This window comes from Kogia breviceps, chromosome 7 (assembly GCF_026419965.1).
Source record: "Kogia breviceps isolate mKogBre1 chromosome 7, mKogBre1 haplotype 1, whole genome shotgun sequence".
NCBI lineage: Eukaryota > Metazoa > Chordata > Mammalia > Artiodactyla > Physeteridae > Kogia > Kogia breviceps.
In genome coordinates this window covers 97,372,614-97,388,738 of record NC_081316.1, presented here as the reverse complement: position 1 = coordinate 97,388,738, position 16,125 = coordinate 97,372,614, and the positions used below count along the sequence as shown (strand labels likewise).

General features: G+C 38.0%; 1 protein-coding gene across 3 annotated transcripts in view; it reads right to left on the bottom strand.

Annotated features, from left to right (window-relative positions):
- The window catches only part of ATM (ATM serine/threonine kinase), a 140,916-nt gene that overhangs the window by 66,536 nt on the left and 58,255 nt on the right, over positions 1-16,125 (bottom strand). For all 3 annotated transcript variants that reach the window (XM_067038886.1, XM_067038887.1, XM_059068247.2), the window contains 4 exons: positions 4,798-4,972; positions 4,093-4,257; positions 2,928-3,060; positions 1,494-1,589 (listed from right to left, as the gene is read on the bottom strand). In XM_067038886.1, coding sequence (XP_066894987.1) covers positions 1,494-1,589; positions 2,928-3,060; positions 4,093-4,257; positions 4,798-4,972 — 569 coding nt within the window. The remainder of the gene's footprint in view (positions 1-1,493; positions 1,590-2,927; positions 3,061-4,092; positions 4,258-4,797; positions 4,973-16,125) is intronic.

Genomic DNA, 16,125 nt, shown 5'->3' with positions numbered 1-16,125 from the left:
AATGGAATTGTAAATGGAATGGAATTTCCTTCTTAGATTGTTCATTGCTGGTGTACAGAAACACAAATGAATTTTGTGTGTTGATCCTGTATCCTGCAAGTTGGCTGAATTCATTTATTATCTCTCTTATAGTAACTTTCCTATAGATTTTCTGGGACTTTCTATATATATATATATATATATACAGTAATGTCATCTGTGAATAGAGATAGTTTTTTCACGGGCCTCTCACTGTTGTGGACTCTCCCATTGCAGAGCACAGGCTCCGGACGCGCAGGCTCAGTGGCCATGGCTCATGGGCCTAGCCGCTCCGCGGCATGTGGGATCTTCCCAGACCAGGGTACGAACCCGTGTCCCCTGCATTGGCAGGCGGACTCTCAACCACTGAGCCACCAGGGAAGCCCTAGAGATAGTTTTTACTTCTTTGCTTTCCAGTTTTTGTTCAATTGCTCTGGCTATAACTTCCAGTATAATGGTGAATGGCAGTGGGCAACTTTGTCTCATTCCTGATCTGAGGTAGACATTCAGTCTTTCACCATTAAATATGACATTAGCTGTGGGTACAAATCACTAAGATTTTATGCTATGCAGGAAAGCCACTTAGGCCTCCTGTAGCAAGTTACATTTGTCCCCAGAAGCAGTGCTACTATGGACAAAGGGTAAATTCCTTGGTCAAAGTAAAGTTCTAGAGTACTGATAAGGTTCTGTTTCTTGGTCTGCGTGCTAGATGCACAGGTGTGTTCTCTTTGCAAAAAATTCTTCAAGTTATATATTTACGACTTTTCTATATGTAAGATATATTTCAATAAAAAATTTACAAGAAAAGAAGTACCCTAGATACTAGACCTCCACTGACAAGTTAAGGAAGACTCTGTTGAAAGACAGTAGAATCGTGAAGCATCTCTTATTTCTCCCACTTTTCTTATTTGAAGCAATTATTTCATGACAACTTCAAGCTGACTTTAATCATGTGATTTTTCCATCCTGTGATCACCAAATCTAAAACACCTATACCAGGCATGATGCTGGCTATTTATCTTACATTAGGTTACCCCCAAATGGTGGCAGAAAAGGACTTGAATATGGTTTTAATATCTGAGCTTAATATAGCCCTCCAAGCCCTCATTCTTTCTGTTATATAAAAAAGATATTAAGTACCAGTCAGTTATATCTATAAAATGTATCAGAAGTCAGTTTATTTGCAACTTAATGCTACAAATAGGTTTTTCTGACTTTCCTAAATATTCACAAAGCATTTTCAAATTAATAGTTATGCGCATGTGTTAATCACTAACTTTTTACTTTACATGAATGTCTAAGGGAGGAAAATATGAAAGGAGGGCTGCTTAGGGAGACTTGAACTAAACAGAAATATAAAAAGCATCTTACGTTTCTCCAATATTCCAAATAACAAACTTTTAGTGATTTTTAAAATGCTATGACGATGACCATCCAAACAAAAAAACTCATATTCATTCAGCCAAATAGTTTACCTAAAACTTCTCTTTCACCAGTGTGGTTTACTGCCATCCTGGATAACTGCAACAAGCTGACAACTAGCTTCACCATTATGCCATCTGGAGGGTTATCTAGAAGCAATTTTGAAAAAATTAGTTTAAGCTACAGTGAAGACAACACTTTTCTTTATACTATGCTCATATATTAAATTGTGTGACTAGAAAACTTTTACAAAGTTTTTAAAAAAGATTTTAAATTGTGAGCATTTCAAAAATATGAAGTGAATGAATGTATCTGAACTTTCTTCTTAAAGAGAATCATGTAAAAATGATCAGCAATATTTGGCAGACAGAGAGAGAAAAATGTCTTAAGTTGTGCAGAGAAATCAATACCTTAGCAAAATCACAGTTAGAAACACATAATCATTCAACATTAAACTAGAAGGAACCTTAGGAGCATGCTTGGTTTTTTAGCCTCTTGCATATAGACCAGCACTGTCCAACAGAACTTTCTGCAATGATGAAAATGTGTATAATCTATGTTGTCCAATGACAGCCATGAGCCACATGTTACTACAGAGAATTTGACATGTGCTAATACAACAAAGAAATTGAACTTTATATTTTATTGAATTTTAATTCATTTAAATTTAAGTAGCTATAAACATCTATTGGCTATATTGGTCTGGATCAATAAAATACCCAAACACACAAGAACAGGAGACAGAAAGAGGGGTTCATGTTTTATATACCTATCTCAAGAACAAATATATATACCTATCTCAAGAACAAATATACTAGAAACTCAGATTTCGGATGGTCAAAACAAAATTAATTTTTTAAAGTACTGAGGATAAAAATATCACAATAGAAACATGAAGTTAATGAGCTCAGGAAGATGAAAATCAAAACATAAGCAGAAAGAGTTTCCACCAAGTGTAGTACTATAATAACCTAAACTCAAATCAAATCAACATAAAATGGATGTTTTAAGTAAAAAAAACCCAAAAACCTAGAAACACATATAAATATGTGTATATATACAAAACACACACATATATACATATATACATACACACAAAACACATACATGGCTAAGATGTTTAAAATAAAATGAAAAATAACATTTCTTTTATTTAAATAAATTGGGGTAGTAGGCAGAGACAAATTACCTTGCATGCCTGCTCTAAGGAATTCAAAATTTTCTTTTAGGCAGTAGCAAATTGTTAACATTTTTTAAGCAGTAGAATAACATGATTTGGACTTATTCTGGCAGAGGTGCAGAGAACGGATAAAATGGGAGTAGTTCAAGGTAAGGAGACCACTTAGGAAGTCTTTCATAACTAAATGAGAACTGATGAGGGTCTGAAATGAACTAAATCTGTGGCAATTAAACCAAGAGCAAGAATTTATAAAAGATTTTTTCAAAAAGAAATGGGTACAAATAACCCAAATCATTAAAATTAGTACCCTGAGATGCTCTCATAAGATCCATCATCTGATCTTTATGTTGCTCTAGTTGTCTTCGAAGATCCTTCAATCCTTCAAGCCTTGTCAATGGAAGTGCATCATAAACATTTACTGAGAGAAAATGGTTAATTTCCTAAAAGAGAAAATTAGCTAAAAATGTAACTTGCTTTTGACATGTATTGGTTGAGTCTGTAAAATAAAACTTAAAAATTTTTTTAAATTAGTGCCTTCTACAGATACTGATTCATAACACTGTTACTACCAAACAAGGTAGAAATAAATTACTTATTTCACTTCAAGTCCTACAATGTTTTAATCATTTAAATTGCAATAGACTCTCTCATGATACAGTATTTACAGTTTAAGATTGTTATAGCATACTCAGAGGGAAAAGCTTAAATTTCTATGTATTTAGTACTGCAACTCTAGTTTTATCTTAATATATTTAACCACATTTTCATACTGATTATAATCAAATGTAGAGTATAATTTTAAAATTATAATAAGATTTATAAAGAAAAATCTACCTGAACATAGTTTTGAAGTTTATAAAGGTTAAAACAAGATTAAAACTTGAAAAACTCTTCAGAAAGTTACATATCTTCTCTAATTCAAACATTATATTGTCCAACAGAGGGTCAGATGGTAATTTTGAGTTATTAATGAATCTTATGTGTATGAAAATCAAGCATATTTTATATCATATTTCTTCAATATTTAAATTCAGATCTTTATCAAGAAACTTTGAATTTACACTTTTACTGCAACGCAAGAGTATATATTAAGATTCCGTTTTTTATCTGTTAAGAGGACAGATTTAATGTTGTTTTCTTTAATCACAATTTTTTTTTTTTTCTTTTTTCAGTACACAGGCTTCTCTCACTGTTGTGGCCTCTCCCATCGCAGAGCACAGGCTCCAGACGCACAGGCTCAGCGGCCATGGCTCACGGGCCTAGCCACTCCACGGCATGTGGGATCTTCCCAGACCGGGGCACGAACCCGCATCCCCTGCATCGGTAGGCAGACTCTCAACCACTGCGCCACCAGGGAAGCCCAATCACAATTTTTAAAAAAGATTGCTTTTACTTTCAGAGCATGAGAGGTTTCCAAAAAGTACTACTAACCTCTCTAATACAAAATAGCAATATTATGGAATAATTATTACCTCCAAAAGTGAAAAGGGTCCTCTACTGTATTTGATTTTCTGCTGAGTGATACGCAAATCCCTGAAGACAACATGGTCAGGAAAAGGATCTAAAAGTTTAATCGTGATATAGAGATTTTCATTGTCCTTGTTATCAATCACTAAGTATTTCAACAAGTCCAATACCTAAACATAATTAAAAAAGAAAAGATCAAGGGGGGAAATGGATTAATAGATTTTAAAGCACAAGCAAACCCACTGTAATAAATGATAAGAACTCTACTCAGTTCAGATAAAATCACTTCTAAGGCACCCAGCTACTACCGTTTCTGTGCTTTCAAATACTTCAACAAATATGTAAGGCCTTTACTACAGGATGGACACTGAGGTATACAGTTGTCAATATTACTGAAACATTTTATATAAGTAATACCTCACACACCATCATAGTAGAGTGAACTACATCCTTAGTTTTGACTACCTCTATACTTCAGCATAAGTAAGAGACAGAAATCAGGTCATTTATTAAATCAAAATTACCAGGTGCTCTGTAATTAAACGATTACAAGGATTAATTCACTGAGAATGTTTTCCCCACCATTTTTCAAAGAACATTTCCACTAAAATTACTGATTACACCAAGTAAACATAAAACACTCAGCTCCTTCCAATAATACTTTATCAGTGTATTTCAAGTATCAGTTTGAATATGATTTGGGAAATTACCTGTTCCTGAACCTCCATCTGATCATCCACAAGGGGTATAAGTGTACCAACAATAACATGAAGATGACTTTCTAAAGCATCCTTACAGTAAGTTACTGCTGTGTGGCAAACCCGGCTTAACAGGTCACAACAAAGGGAGAAGCTACGTAATGACACATCCATGAAATGAGAAGGCCTAATATAGGGGAAAAAAACAGTAAGTTCTAGGACACTACTTTGACATAAACTCATTCAAAAGTCACTTTTATTCAACAGCTCTAATTCTGATGTGGCTTGACATAAAAGTCACTTTCACATCTAAGTCCTTAATAGTTTAAAACCCGAAAAGAGAAGTGACATCAGCAAAATGACAGAGTAGGAAGCTCCAAGCTTCCCTGACAGAAACACTGAAAAACAAGCAAACTGTAAGAGCTTTGTTAGAACTCTGTAAACAGTCAAAAGTTTACAGCAATCAAGCAATCACTGATATCAAGAAAAAGGAAACTTAAAAACTAGGAAAGCTTTGTGGTGATTTTACTTGCCCTTGCCCCATGACACCCCCAGCCTGGCAATAGTCATGAAAACTGCAGTCCCCATTTCCAATGTGGGATCCTGGTCCTTCGTTCTGAAGGGAGCAGAGCATATTTTATTCACAAATGATTGTGTATGTCTGTTCTAAACCTGTCTGGGAGCTACCTGAAGGACTAATGTAAGGTGCTTGGCTCTTGTTTTTCCTAACTTGGGTCTCCTACAGGCTGGAAAAGCTGAGGGCACTGCTTGAAAACATTGTAAGGCTAACCAACAACCCACAGCTGCCTGGGATAACAGACTACCTAATGCCTAGGATGAAAAGCTAGAGAGAGAGTTTCCTTGTAAAGTTAGAACACTCAAAATCACTCACATTGGGCTTCCCTGGTGGTGCAGTGGTTAAGAATCCGCCTGCCAATGCAGGGGACATGTGTTCGAGCCCTGGTCTGGGAAGATCCCATACCATGGAGCAACTAAGCCTGTGCGCCACAAGTACTGAGCCTGCGCTCTAGAGCCCATGTGCCACAACTACTGAAGCCCGCGCACCTAGAGCCTGTGCTCCACAAGAGGAGCCACCCCAATGAGAAGCCCGCGCACTGCAACGAAGAGTAGCCCCTGCTTGCCGTAACTAGAAAAAGCCCACATGCAGCAATGAAGACCCAACACAGCCAAAAATAAATTTAAAAAAAAAATTCACTCACATTTTCAGGGAATTTATAAAGTCACACATGCCCAGGGTAAGGTGCTTGCTCAAAAACTACCTAAGAAGACCATAATCTTTCACTTTGGGCTTAACCTTAGGCTCAGTGCAAGCCAAGCTAAATGCTGAAGGAAATCTTAATACAGAGCCAATCTGCAAAGACTAGGAAAGGTTTTCTCTCTCCCTTTCTCTCTCTTTGGCTCCAGGTATTCAAGGAAATCTCTGTCAAAACGCTACCCGAACACAAGTTAAGCAACAGTCTTCAGTGACTACAATGGCAAGGAATACGCTCTCTAGAAAAACAGTTGAGTAAATTCATGAAACAAATGTACCACTACAGCTTTCAACAATTAAAAAAAAAAAAAAAGTCAAACCTTGGGGAAGCGGAAAATCTGATTTCCACAGGTAATATATCATAATAGTAAAATGTCCAGTTTCAACAAAAAAAAATCACAAGGCATTCAGAGAAATAGGAAAGTATGGACCCTTCAAAGGAATAAAATATATTGACTAAAACAGTTCCCTAGGAAGGTCAGACTGGAATTATTAGACAAAGACATTGTCAAACAACTGTCTTAAACATTCTAAAAGAGCTTAAAGACAAATGAAAATTTAGATACAGTATACCAAAACTAATGGGATTCAGCAGGGGCAGTGCTGTTTACTATAACTATGCTACAGTAAACAGCTACATTAAAAAAGAAGAAAGACTTGAAGAACACTACAAACACTTAAGAATTAACACCTCAAACCCTTCCAGAAAAGGGAACAGAAGGGAACACTTCCTAACTCATTTTATGAGGCCAGCATTTCTCTGATACCAAAGTAAGATGAAGACACCACAGGAAAATTATAGTCTGTAATACTCTTATAAATATATATATATATATATATATATATATATATATATATATGCAAAACTCCTCAACAAAATACTAGCAAACTGAATCTAACAGCACATTAAAAGAATACACATCAGGGCAGGAGTCAAGATGGCGGTGTGGGAAGATGCAGAGTTAGTGTCTCCCCACAACTAGGGTACCTCCTGGCTGCTGCTGGGGGACTCTGACCCCCAAGGAGACAGAAGGAACCCCAGAGTGAACCAGTAGAACGCAGGGGGACCAAGTGGGGGGAGGAGAAGTGGAGGCCAGACAAGATTGGCACCCCTGAGGCTGGGGAGATCAGGAGAGGCAGGTGGGAGGGACTCCCTGGGAAGAGCAAGCGAGGAGCACAGGGCAACTGCCTGGCCCACTCAGGTCAGGGGACTGCTGAGCTCCCAAGCTGGTTCCCTTCCTCCAAAGCCCAACCAGGCTATGTGGGTCCTGTGGGTATAGGAGGGAGGCCAGGGAGATCAGGAGTGGCAGGTAGGAGGGGACCTTGGGGAAGAGAGGGAGAGGAGTGGTGGGCAATGGCCTGCTCACTTGGGCACGGGGAGGCTCCTGAGCTCCCAGGCCAGTCCCCTGCCCTACAAGGCCCCCCCTTCACACCCCTGCCTGGATGCATTGGTCCTGCGGGCATAGGAGGGAGGCTATGGAGATCAGGAGGCACAGGCGGGAGGGGCCCTTCCAGACCCCAGACCAGAGGAGCAGAAGAGGAGAGGAGGGCATTTGCCCGGCCCACTCAAGCCCAGGAAGCCTGCTGGGCTCCCAGATAAGGTTCCCTACCCTCTGAGACAAGGGGTGGGGGGCATGCCTGGGGCCCTTCAGTTCCTTGAGACTAAGCCCAATCCCCCACAGCCCCCAGGGCCCTTTCCAGCCCTGTGGGTCCTGAGCATTAGTCCTGCGCACCACCCAAACCTCCCCCTTGCTTAGGGCCCACTCTCCACAGCCAATGCCTTCCCCCTCCCGCCCTCCACCTTTTTTTTTCCTTTTCCCTCCTTCTCTTTTTTACTATTATAGTACTGATGTACCTTTCGGTGGTTGATTCATCTATATTTTTATTTTTACATTCTTTCTAACATATCTGTTAGTTTCCTAGTCTAATTTTATTTTTTACTTTGTTACTGTTCTTTCTTTTAGTTTTCTTGCCACTCCCCATGTGGCTTGTAGGATCTTGATTGGTGAGCCCGGGGTCGGGCGGAAGCTCCTGCAGTGGGGGGGTTCCAACTATGAACCACTGGACTAACAGAGAACCTCAGACCCCAGGGGATATTCATTGGACCAATATTCATTGGTCTCACAGAGCTCCTCATCTCAACACCAAGACCCAGCTCTACCCAATAGCCTACAAACTCAAGTGTTAGAAGTCTCATGCCAAACAACCAGTAAAACAGGAACACAGTCCCACTAATAAAAGAAAAAATTAGATGGCAAAAAAATACGTCACAGATGAAGGAACAAGGTAAAAACCTAAAAGACCAAATAAACGAAGAGGAAATAGGCAATCTACTTGAAAAAGAATTCAGAGTAATGATAGTAAAGATGATCCAGAATCTCAGAAACAGAATGGAAGCACGGAATGAGAAAATACAAGAAATGTTTAACAAAGATCTAGAAGAACTAAAGAACAAACAGAGATGAACAACACAATAACCAAAATGAAAAATATACTAGAAGGATCAGTAGCAGAATAACGGAGGCAGAAGAACAAATAAGTGAGCTGGAAGACAAAATGGTGGAAATAACTGCCAAGGAGTAGAATAAAGAAAAAGCAATGAAAAGAATTAAAGACAATCTCAGAGACCTCTGGGACAACAATAAACACACCAACATTCGAATTATAAGGGTCTCAGAAAAGAAGAGAAAAAGAAAGGGTTTGAGAAAATATTTGAAGAGATAGTAGTTGTAAACTTCATAACATGGGAAAGGAAATAGTCACCCAAGTCCAGGAAGCACAGAGAGTCCCATATAGGATAACCCTTAGGAAAAACACACCAACACATATATTAATCAAACTAACAAAAATTAAATTCAAAGAAAAAATATTAAAAGCAGCAAGGGAAAAACAAAAAATAACATAAGATTATCAGCTGATTTTTCAGCAGAAACTCTGCAGGCCAGAGGGGAGCAGCAGGATGTAATTAAAGTGATGAAAGAGAAAAACCTACAACCAAGATCACTCTACCAGGCAAGGATCTCATTCAGATTCAATGGAGAAGACAAAAGCTTTTCAGACAAGCAAAAGCTAAGAGAATTCAGCACCAAACCAGCTGTATAACAAATGCTAAAGGAACTTCTCTAAGTGGGAAACACAAGAGAAGAAAAGGATCTACAAAAACAAACCCAAAACAATTAAGAAAATGGTAACAGGAACATACATATAGATAATAACCTTGAATGTAAATGGATTAAAGGCCCCAACCAAAAGACACAGACTGGCTGAATAGATACAAAAACCAGACCCATATATATGCTGTCTACAAGAGACACACTTCAAACCTAGGGACACATAAAGACTGAAAGTGAAGGGATGGAAAAATATATTCCATGCAAATGGAAATCAAAAGAAAGCTGGAGTAGCAATACTCATATCACATAAAATAGACTTAAAATAAAGACTGTTACAAGAGATAAGGAGGGACACTAAATAATCATCGAAGGATCAATCCAAGAAGAAGCTATAACAATTATAAACATTTATGCACCCAACACAGGAGCACCTCAATACATAAGGCAAATGCTAACATCCATGAAAGGAGAAATTGACAGTAACACAATAATAGTATGGGGCTTTAACACCCCACTTACACCAATGGACAGATCATCCAAACAGAAAATAAATAAGGAAACACAAGCTTTAAATGACACAGTATACCAGACAGATCTACTTGATATTAACAGAACATTCCATCCAAAAGTGGCAAAATACACTTTCTTCTCAAGTGCACACAGAACATCCTCCAGGATACATCACATCTTGGGTCACAAATCAAGCCTCGGAAAATTTAAGAAAACTGAAATCATATCAGGCATCTTTTCTAACCACAACACTATGAGACTGGAAATCAATTACAGGAAAAAAGCTGTAAAAATAAAAAATACATGGAGGTTAAAAAGTGTGCTACTAAATAACCAAGAGATCACTGAAGAAATCAAAGAAGAAATAAATACACAGAAACAAACGACAATGAAAACAAGACGACCCAAAACCTATGGGACGCAGCAAAAGCAGTTCTAAGAGGGAAGTTTATAGCAATTCAATCTCACCTTAAGAAAAAAGAAAAATATCAAATAAACTATCTAACCCTACACTTAAAACAACTAGAGAAAGAAGAACAAAGAAAACCCAAAGTCAGTAGAAGGAAAGAAATCATAAAGATCAGAGCAGAAACAAATGAAATGGAAACGAAAAAAACAACAGCAAAGATCAATAAAAGTAAAAGCTGGTTCTTTGAGAAGATAAACAAAATTGATAAACCCTTAGCCAGACTCATCAGGAAAAAAAGGGAGAGGATACAAATCAATAAAATTATAAGTGAAAAAGGAGAAATCACAACTGACACTGCAGAAATACAAAGGATTATAAGAGACTACTGCCAACAACTGTATGCCAATAAAATGGACAACCATGAAGAAATGGACAAATTCTTGGAAAAATTCAGTCTCCAAGACTGAACCAGAAAGAATTAGAAAATATAAACAGACCTGTCAGGAGTAATGAAATTGAAACTGTAATTAAAAATCTTCCAACAAACAAGTCCAGGACCAGATGGCTTCAGAGGTGAATTCTATCAAACATTTAGAGAAGAGCTAACACCAATACTTCTCAAACTCTTCCAAAAAATTGCACAGGGAGAAACACTCCCAAACTCATTCTACGAAGCCACCATCACCCTGATACCAAAACCAGACAAAGATATCACAAGAAAAGAAAATTACAGAACAATACTTGATGAACATAGATGCAAAAACCCTGAACAAAATACTAGCAAAAACAATCCAACAGCACATTAAAAGATCATACACTATGATCAAGCAGGATTTATCCCACAGATACAAGGATTCTTCCATATACACAAATCAATGTGGTACACCACATTAAGAAATTAAGGAATAAAAACCATATGATCATCTCAATAGATGCAGAAAAAGCTTTTGACAAAATTCAACACCCATTTATGATAAAAAGCTCTCCAGAAAATGGGCATAGAGGGAACCTACCTCAAAAAAATAAAGGCTATATATGGCAAACCTACAGCAAGCATCATACTCAATGGTGAAAAACTAAAAGCATTTCTACTAGGATCAGGAACAAGACAAGGATGTCCACTCTCGCCACTCTTATTCAACATAGTTTTGGAAGTCCTAGCCACAGCAATCAGAGAAGAAAAAGAAATAAAAGGAATACAAATTGGAAAAGAAGAAGTAAAACTGTCACTGTTTGCAGATAACATGATATTATACATAGAAAATCTTAAAGATGCTACCAGAAAACTACTAGAACTAATCAATGAATTTGGTAAGGCTGCAGGATACAAAATTAATGCACAGAAATCTCTGGCATTCCTATACATCAACAATGAAAAATCAGAAAGAGAAATTAAGGAAATGCTCCCATTTACCACTGCAACAAAAAGAATAAAATACCTAGGAATAAATCTGCCTACAGAGGCGAAAGACTTGTACTCAGACAACTATAAAACACTGATGAAAGAAATCAAAGACAACATAAACAGATGGAGAAATATACCATGTTCTTGGACTGGAAGAATCAACATTGTGAAAATGAATATACTACCCAAAGCAATCTACAGATTCAATGCAATCCCTATCAAACTAACAATGGCATTCTTCACAGAATTAGAACAAAAAATCTTACAATTCGTATGGAAACACAAAGGACCCCGAATAGCCAAAGCAATCTTGAGAAAGAAAAACAGAGTTGGAGGAATCAGGCTCCCCGACTTCAAACTATACCGCAAAACTACAGTAATTAAGACAGTATGGTATTGGCAAAAAAAAAAGAAATATAGATCAATGGTACAGGATAGAATGCCCAGAGATAAAGCCACACACATATGGGCACCTAATTTACGACAAAGGAAGCAAGAACACACAATGGAGAAAAGACAGCCTCGTCAATAAGTGGTGCTGGGAAAACTGGACATCTACATGTAGAAGAATGAAATTAGAACACTGCCTAACATACACAAAAATAAACTCCAGGGGCTTCCCTGGTGGCGCAGTGGTTGAGAGTCCGCCTGCCGATGCAGGGGACGCGGGTTCGTGCCCCGGTCCGGGAAGATCCCACATGCCGTGGAGCGGCTGGGCACGTGAGCCATGGCCGCTGAGCCTGTGCGTCCGGAGCCTGTGCTCCGCAACGGGAGAGGCCACAACAGTGAGGCCCGCATACCACAAAAAAAAAAAAAAACTCCAAATGGATTAAAGATTTAATGTAAGACCAGACACTATAAAACTCTTAGAGGAAAACATAGGAAAAACTCTTTGACATAAACCACAGCAAGATTTTTTTTGACCCACCTCCTAGAGTAACAGAAATAAAAACAAAAATAAACAAATGGGACAGAATTAAACTTGAAATGAAACAACAGACAAAGGATTATACCTCAAAATATACAAACAGCTCATGGAGCTCAATATCAAAAAAAAAAAAAAAAATCCAGTTAAAAAATGGACCAAAGACCTAAAGACATTTCACCAAGAAAGACATACAGATGGCCAAGAGGCACATGAAAAGATGTTCAACATCACTAATTATTAGAGAAATGCAAATCAAGACTATAATGAGGTATCACCTCATGCTGGTCAGAATGGGCACTATCAAAAAAGCTAGAAACAGGGCTTCCCTGGTGGCGCAGTGGTTGAGAGTCTGCCTGCCGATGCAGGGGACGCGGGTTCGTGCCCCTCTCCGGGAGGATCCCACATGCCACAGAGTGGTTGGGCCCGTGAGCCATGGCCGCTGAGCCTGTGTGTCCGGAGCCTGTGCTCCGCAACGGGAGAGGCCACAGCGGTGAGAGGCCCGCATACTGCAAAAAAAAAAAAAAAAAAAAAAAAAACCAACTAGAAACAATAAATGCTGGAAAGGATGTGGTGAAAAGGGAACCCTCCTGCACAGTTGGTGGGAATGTAAATTGATACAACCACTATGGAAAACAGTATGGAGGTTCCTTAAAAAACTACAAATAGAACTACCATATGACCCAGCAATCCCACTACTGGGCATATACCCTGAGAAAACCATAATTCAAAATGAGACATGCACCACAATGTTCACTGCAGCACTATTTAGTAGTCACCAATAGCCAGGACGTGGAACCAACCTAAATGTCCATCGACAGATGAATGGATAAAGAAGATGGGGCATATCTATACAATGGAATATTACTCAGCCATAGAAAGAAACGAAACTGAGTTATTTGTAGTGAGGTGGATGGACCTAGAGTCTGTCATACAGAGTGAAGTAAGTCAGAAAGAGAAAAACAAATACTATATGCTAACGCATATATATGGAATCTAAAAAACAAAAAAAAATGGTATTCATGACCTAGTTGTAGAGCAGGAATAAAGAGGCAGACATAGAAAACTGACTTGAGGACATGTGGTGGGAGGGCGAAGCTGGGGCGAAGTGAGAGTAGCATTGAAATATATACACTATCAAATGTAAAATAGTTGGCTGGTGGGAAGCAGCAGCATAGTACAGGGAGATCAGCTCAGTGCTTTGCGATCACCTAGAAGGGTGGGATAGGGAGGATGGGAGGGAGGCTCAACAGGGAGGGGACATGGGGACATGTGTATGCATATGGCTGATTCGCTTTGTTGTGCAACAGAAACTAACATGGGGGCTTCCCTGGTGGCGCAGTGGTTGAGAATCCGCTTGCTAATGCAAGGGACATGGGTTGGAGCCCTGGTCCGGGAAGATCTCACATGCCATGGAGCAACTAAGCCCGTGTGCCGGAACTACTGAGCCTGCACTCTGGAGCCCGCAAACCACAACTACTGAAGCCTGTGTGCCTAGAGCCACAAGCTCCACAACAATAGAAGCCACCACAATGAGAAGCCCGGGCACCATAACAAAGAGTAGCCCCTGCTCGCCACAACTGGAGAAAAGCCCACATGCAGCAACAAAGACCCAATGCAGCCATAAATAAATAAATAAATAAATTTATATAAAAAAAGAAACTAACAGTATTGTGAAGCAATTATACTCCAATAAAGATCTATTAAAAAAAAAGGATATACATCATGAGCAAGTGGGATTTATCCCAGGAATGTAAGAGTGGATCAGCATAGGAAAGTCAGTCCATGTAATATACCACATTGATAGAATGAAAGAATACAACATATGACCATCTCAACAAACAGAAAAGGCATTTGACAAAATCTAACATCCTTTTATGAGAAAACCACTCAGAAAAACATCAGAATAGACAGAAACTTTCTCAACAAAATAATGGTAACCTATGAAAACCCAAAGCTAACAACATAATCAACGTTGAAAAACTGAAAGCTTTCCCACTAAGATCAGGAATATGACAAGGAAGCCCACATTCACCACTGATACCCAACATTGTACTGAACTTCCAGCCAGAGCAATTAAAAAAGAAAAAGAAATAAAGGGCATCCAAATCAGAAAGGAAGAAGTAAAACTATATCCAGATGACATGATTCTATATATACAGAAACTCCCAAAAGAATCCACAATAAATCTACAAGAGGTAACAAAAAAATTTAGCAAAGTTACAAGTCACAAAATCAACATACAAAATTATTTGTGTTTCTATACAATAGCAGTTGACAATCTAAAATGGAAATTGATTACAAAACTCCATTTACAATAGCATCTAAAAGAATTAAATACCCGGGAATAAATCTAACCAAGGATGTGAAAGGCCTGTGCACTGAAAACTATATAGCATGGATGAAAGAGATCAAATAAGTTCAACTAAATGGAAAGACATCCTGTGTTCATGGATTGGAAGACAAATTGTTGAGATGTTAATACTATCTAAATAGTCACATATTCAATGCAATCTCCATCTAAATTCCAATTTATGTGCATAAATTCACATGGAATTTCAAGGGACCCCAAACAGCCAAAACAATCTTGAAAAAGAAGAACAACACTGGAGGACTCACACTTCCTGATTTCAAAAGTTACTATAAAGCTATAGTAATCAACACAGCATGGTACTGGCACAAGTAAAGACCAATGGAATAGAACTGAGAATTCAGAAATAAACCCATACACCAATGGCTAACTGATTTTTGACAAGGATGCCAAGTCCCTTCAAAGGGGAAAGAACATTATCTTTAACAACATGCTGGAACAATTAGATTTCTACATGCAAAAGAATGACATTGAACCCCTAACTCACACCACATGTAAAAATTAAAATGAATAAACGACCTAAAGAGCTAAAAAACGACCTAAGAGCTAAAAGCATAAAACTCTTAGAATAAACTCTAAGGGTAAATCTTTGTGACCCTAGATTTGACAATGAATTCTTACATATAACACCAAAACCATGCGAAACAAACAAAAAAAAGATAAATCAGACTTTATCAAAATTTAAAAGATCTGCGCATCAAAAGACATTATCAGGAAAGTGAAAATTTTATAGGATGGGAGATACTACTTTCAAATCATATATGAATTCAATACCCAGAATATATTTGCAAATCATATATTAAGAGTTCAACACCAAGAATATATAAAGAACTCCTACGGCTCAACAAAAAGACAATCCAATTTTTAAAAATGGGCAAAGGACTTAAATAGACATTTCTCCAAAGAAGATATACAAATGGTCACTAAGCTCATGAAAAGATGTTCAACATCATTAGTCAGTAGGAAAATGTAAAATCAAAACCCCAAAGAGATACCACTTCATACCCATGAAACAACCTAAGTGTTCATCAACAGATGAATGGATAAACAAAATGTGGTATATATATCCAGTGGAATATTACTTAGCGATAAAAAAGTATGGTGCTGGATGAACTCTGAAGACATGCTAAGTGAAACAAGCCAGACAGAAAAGGAAAAATAAATTATGATTCTACTTATAAATTATGATTCTACTTATGAAATATCTATAACAGGCAAATTCATAGAGACAGGAAGTATATTAGAGGTTATCAGGGGCTTACAGGGAAGTGGTAATGTGGAATTACTGCTTAATGGGTACAGAGGTTCTATTTGAGGTAATGAAAAAGTTTTGG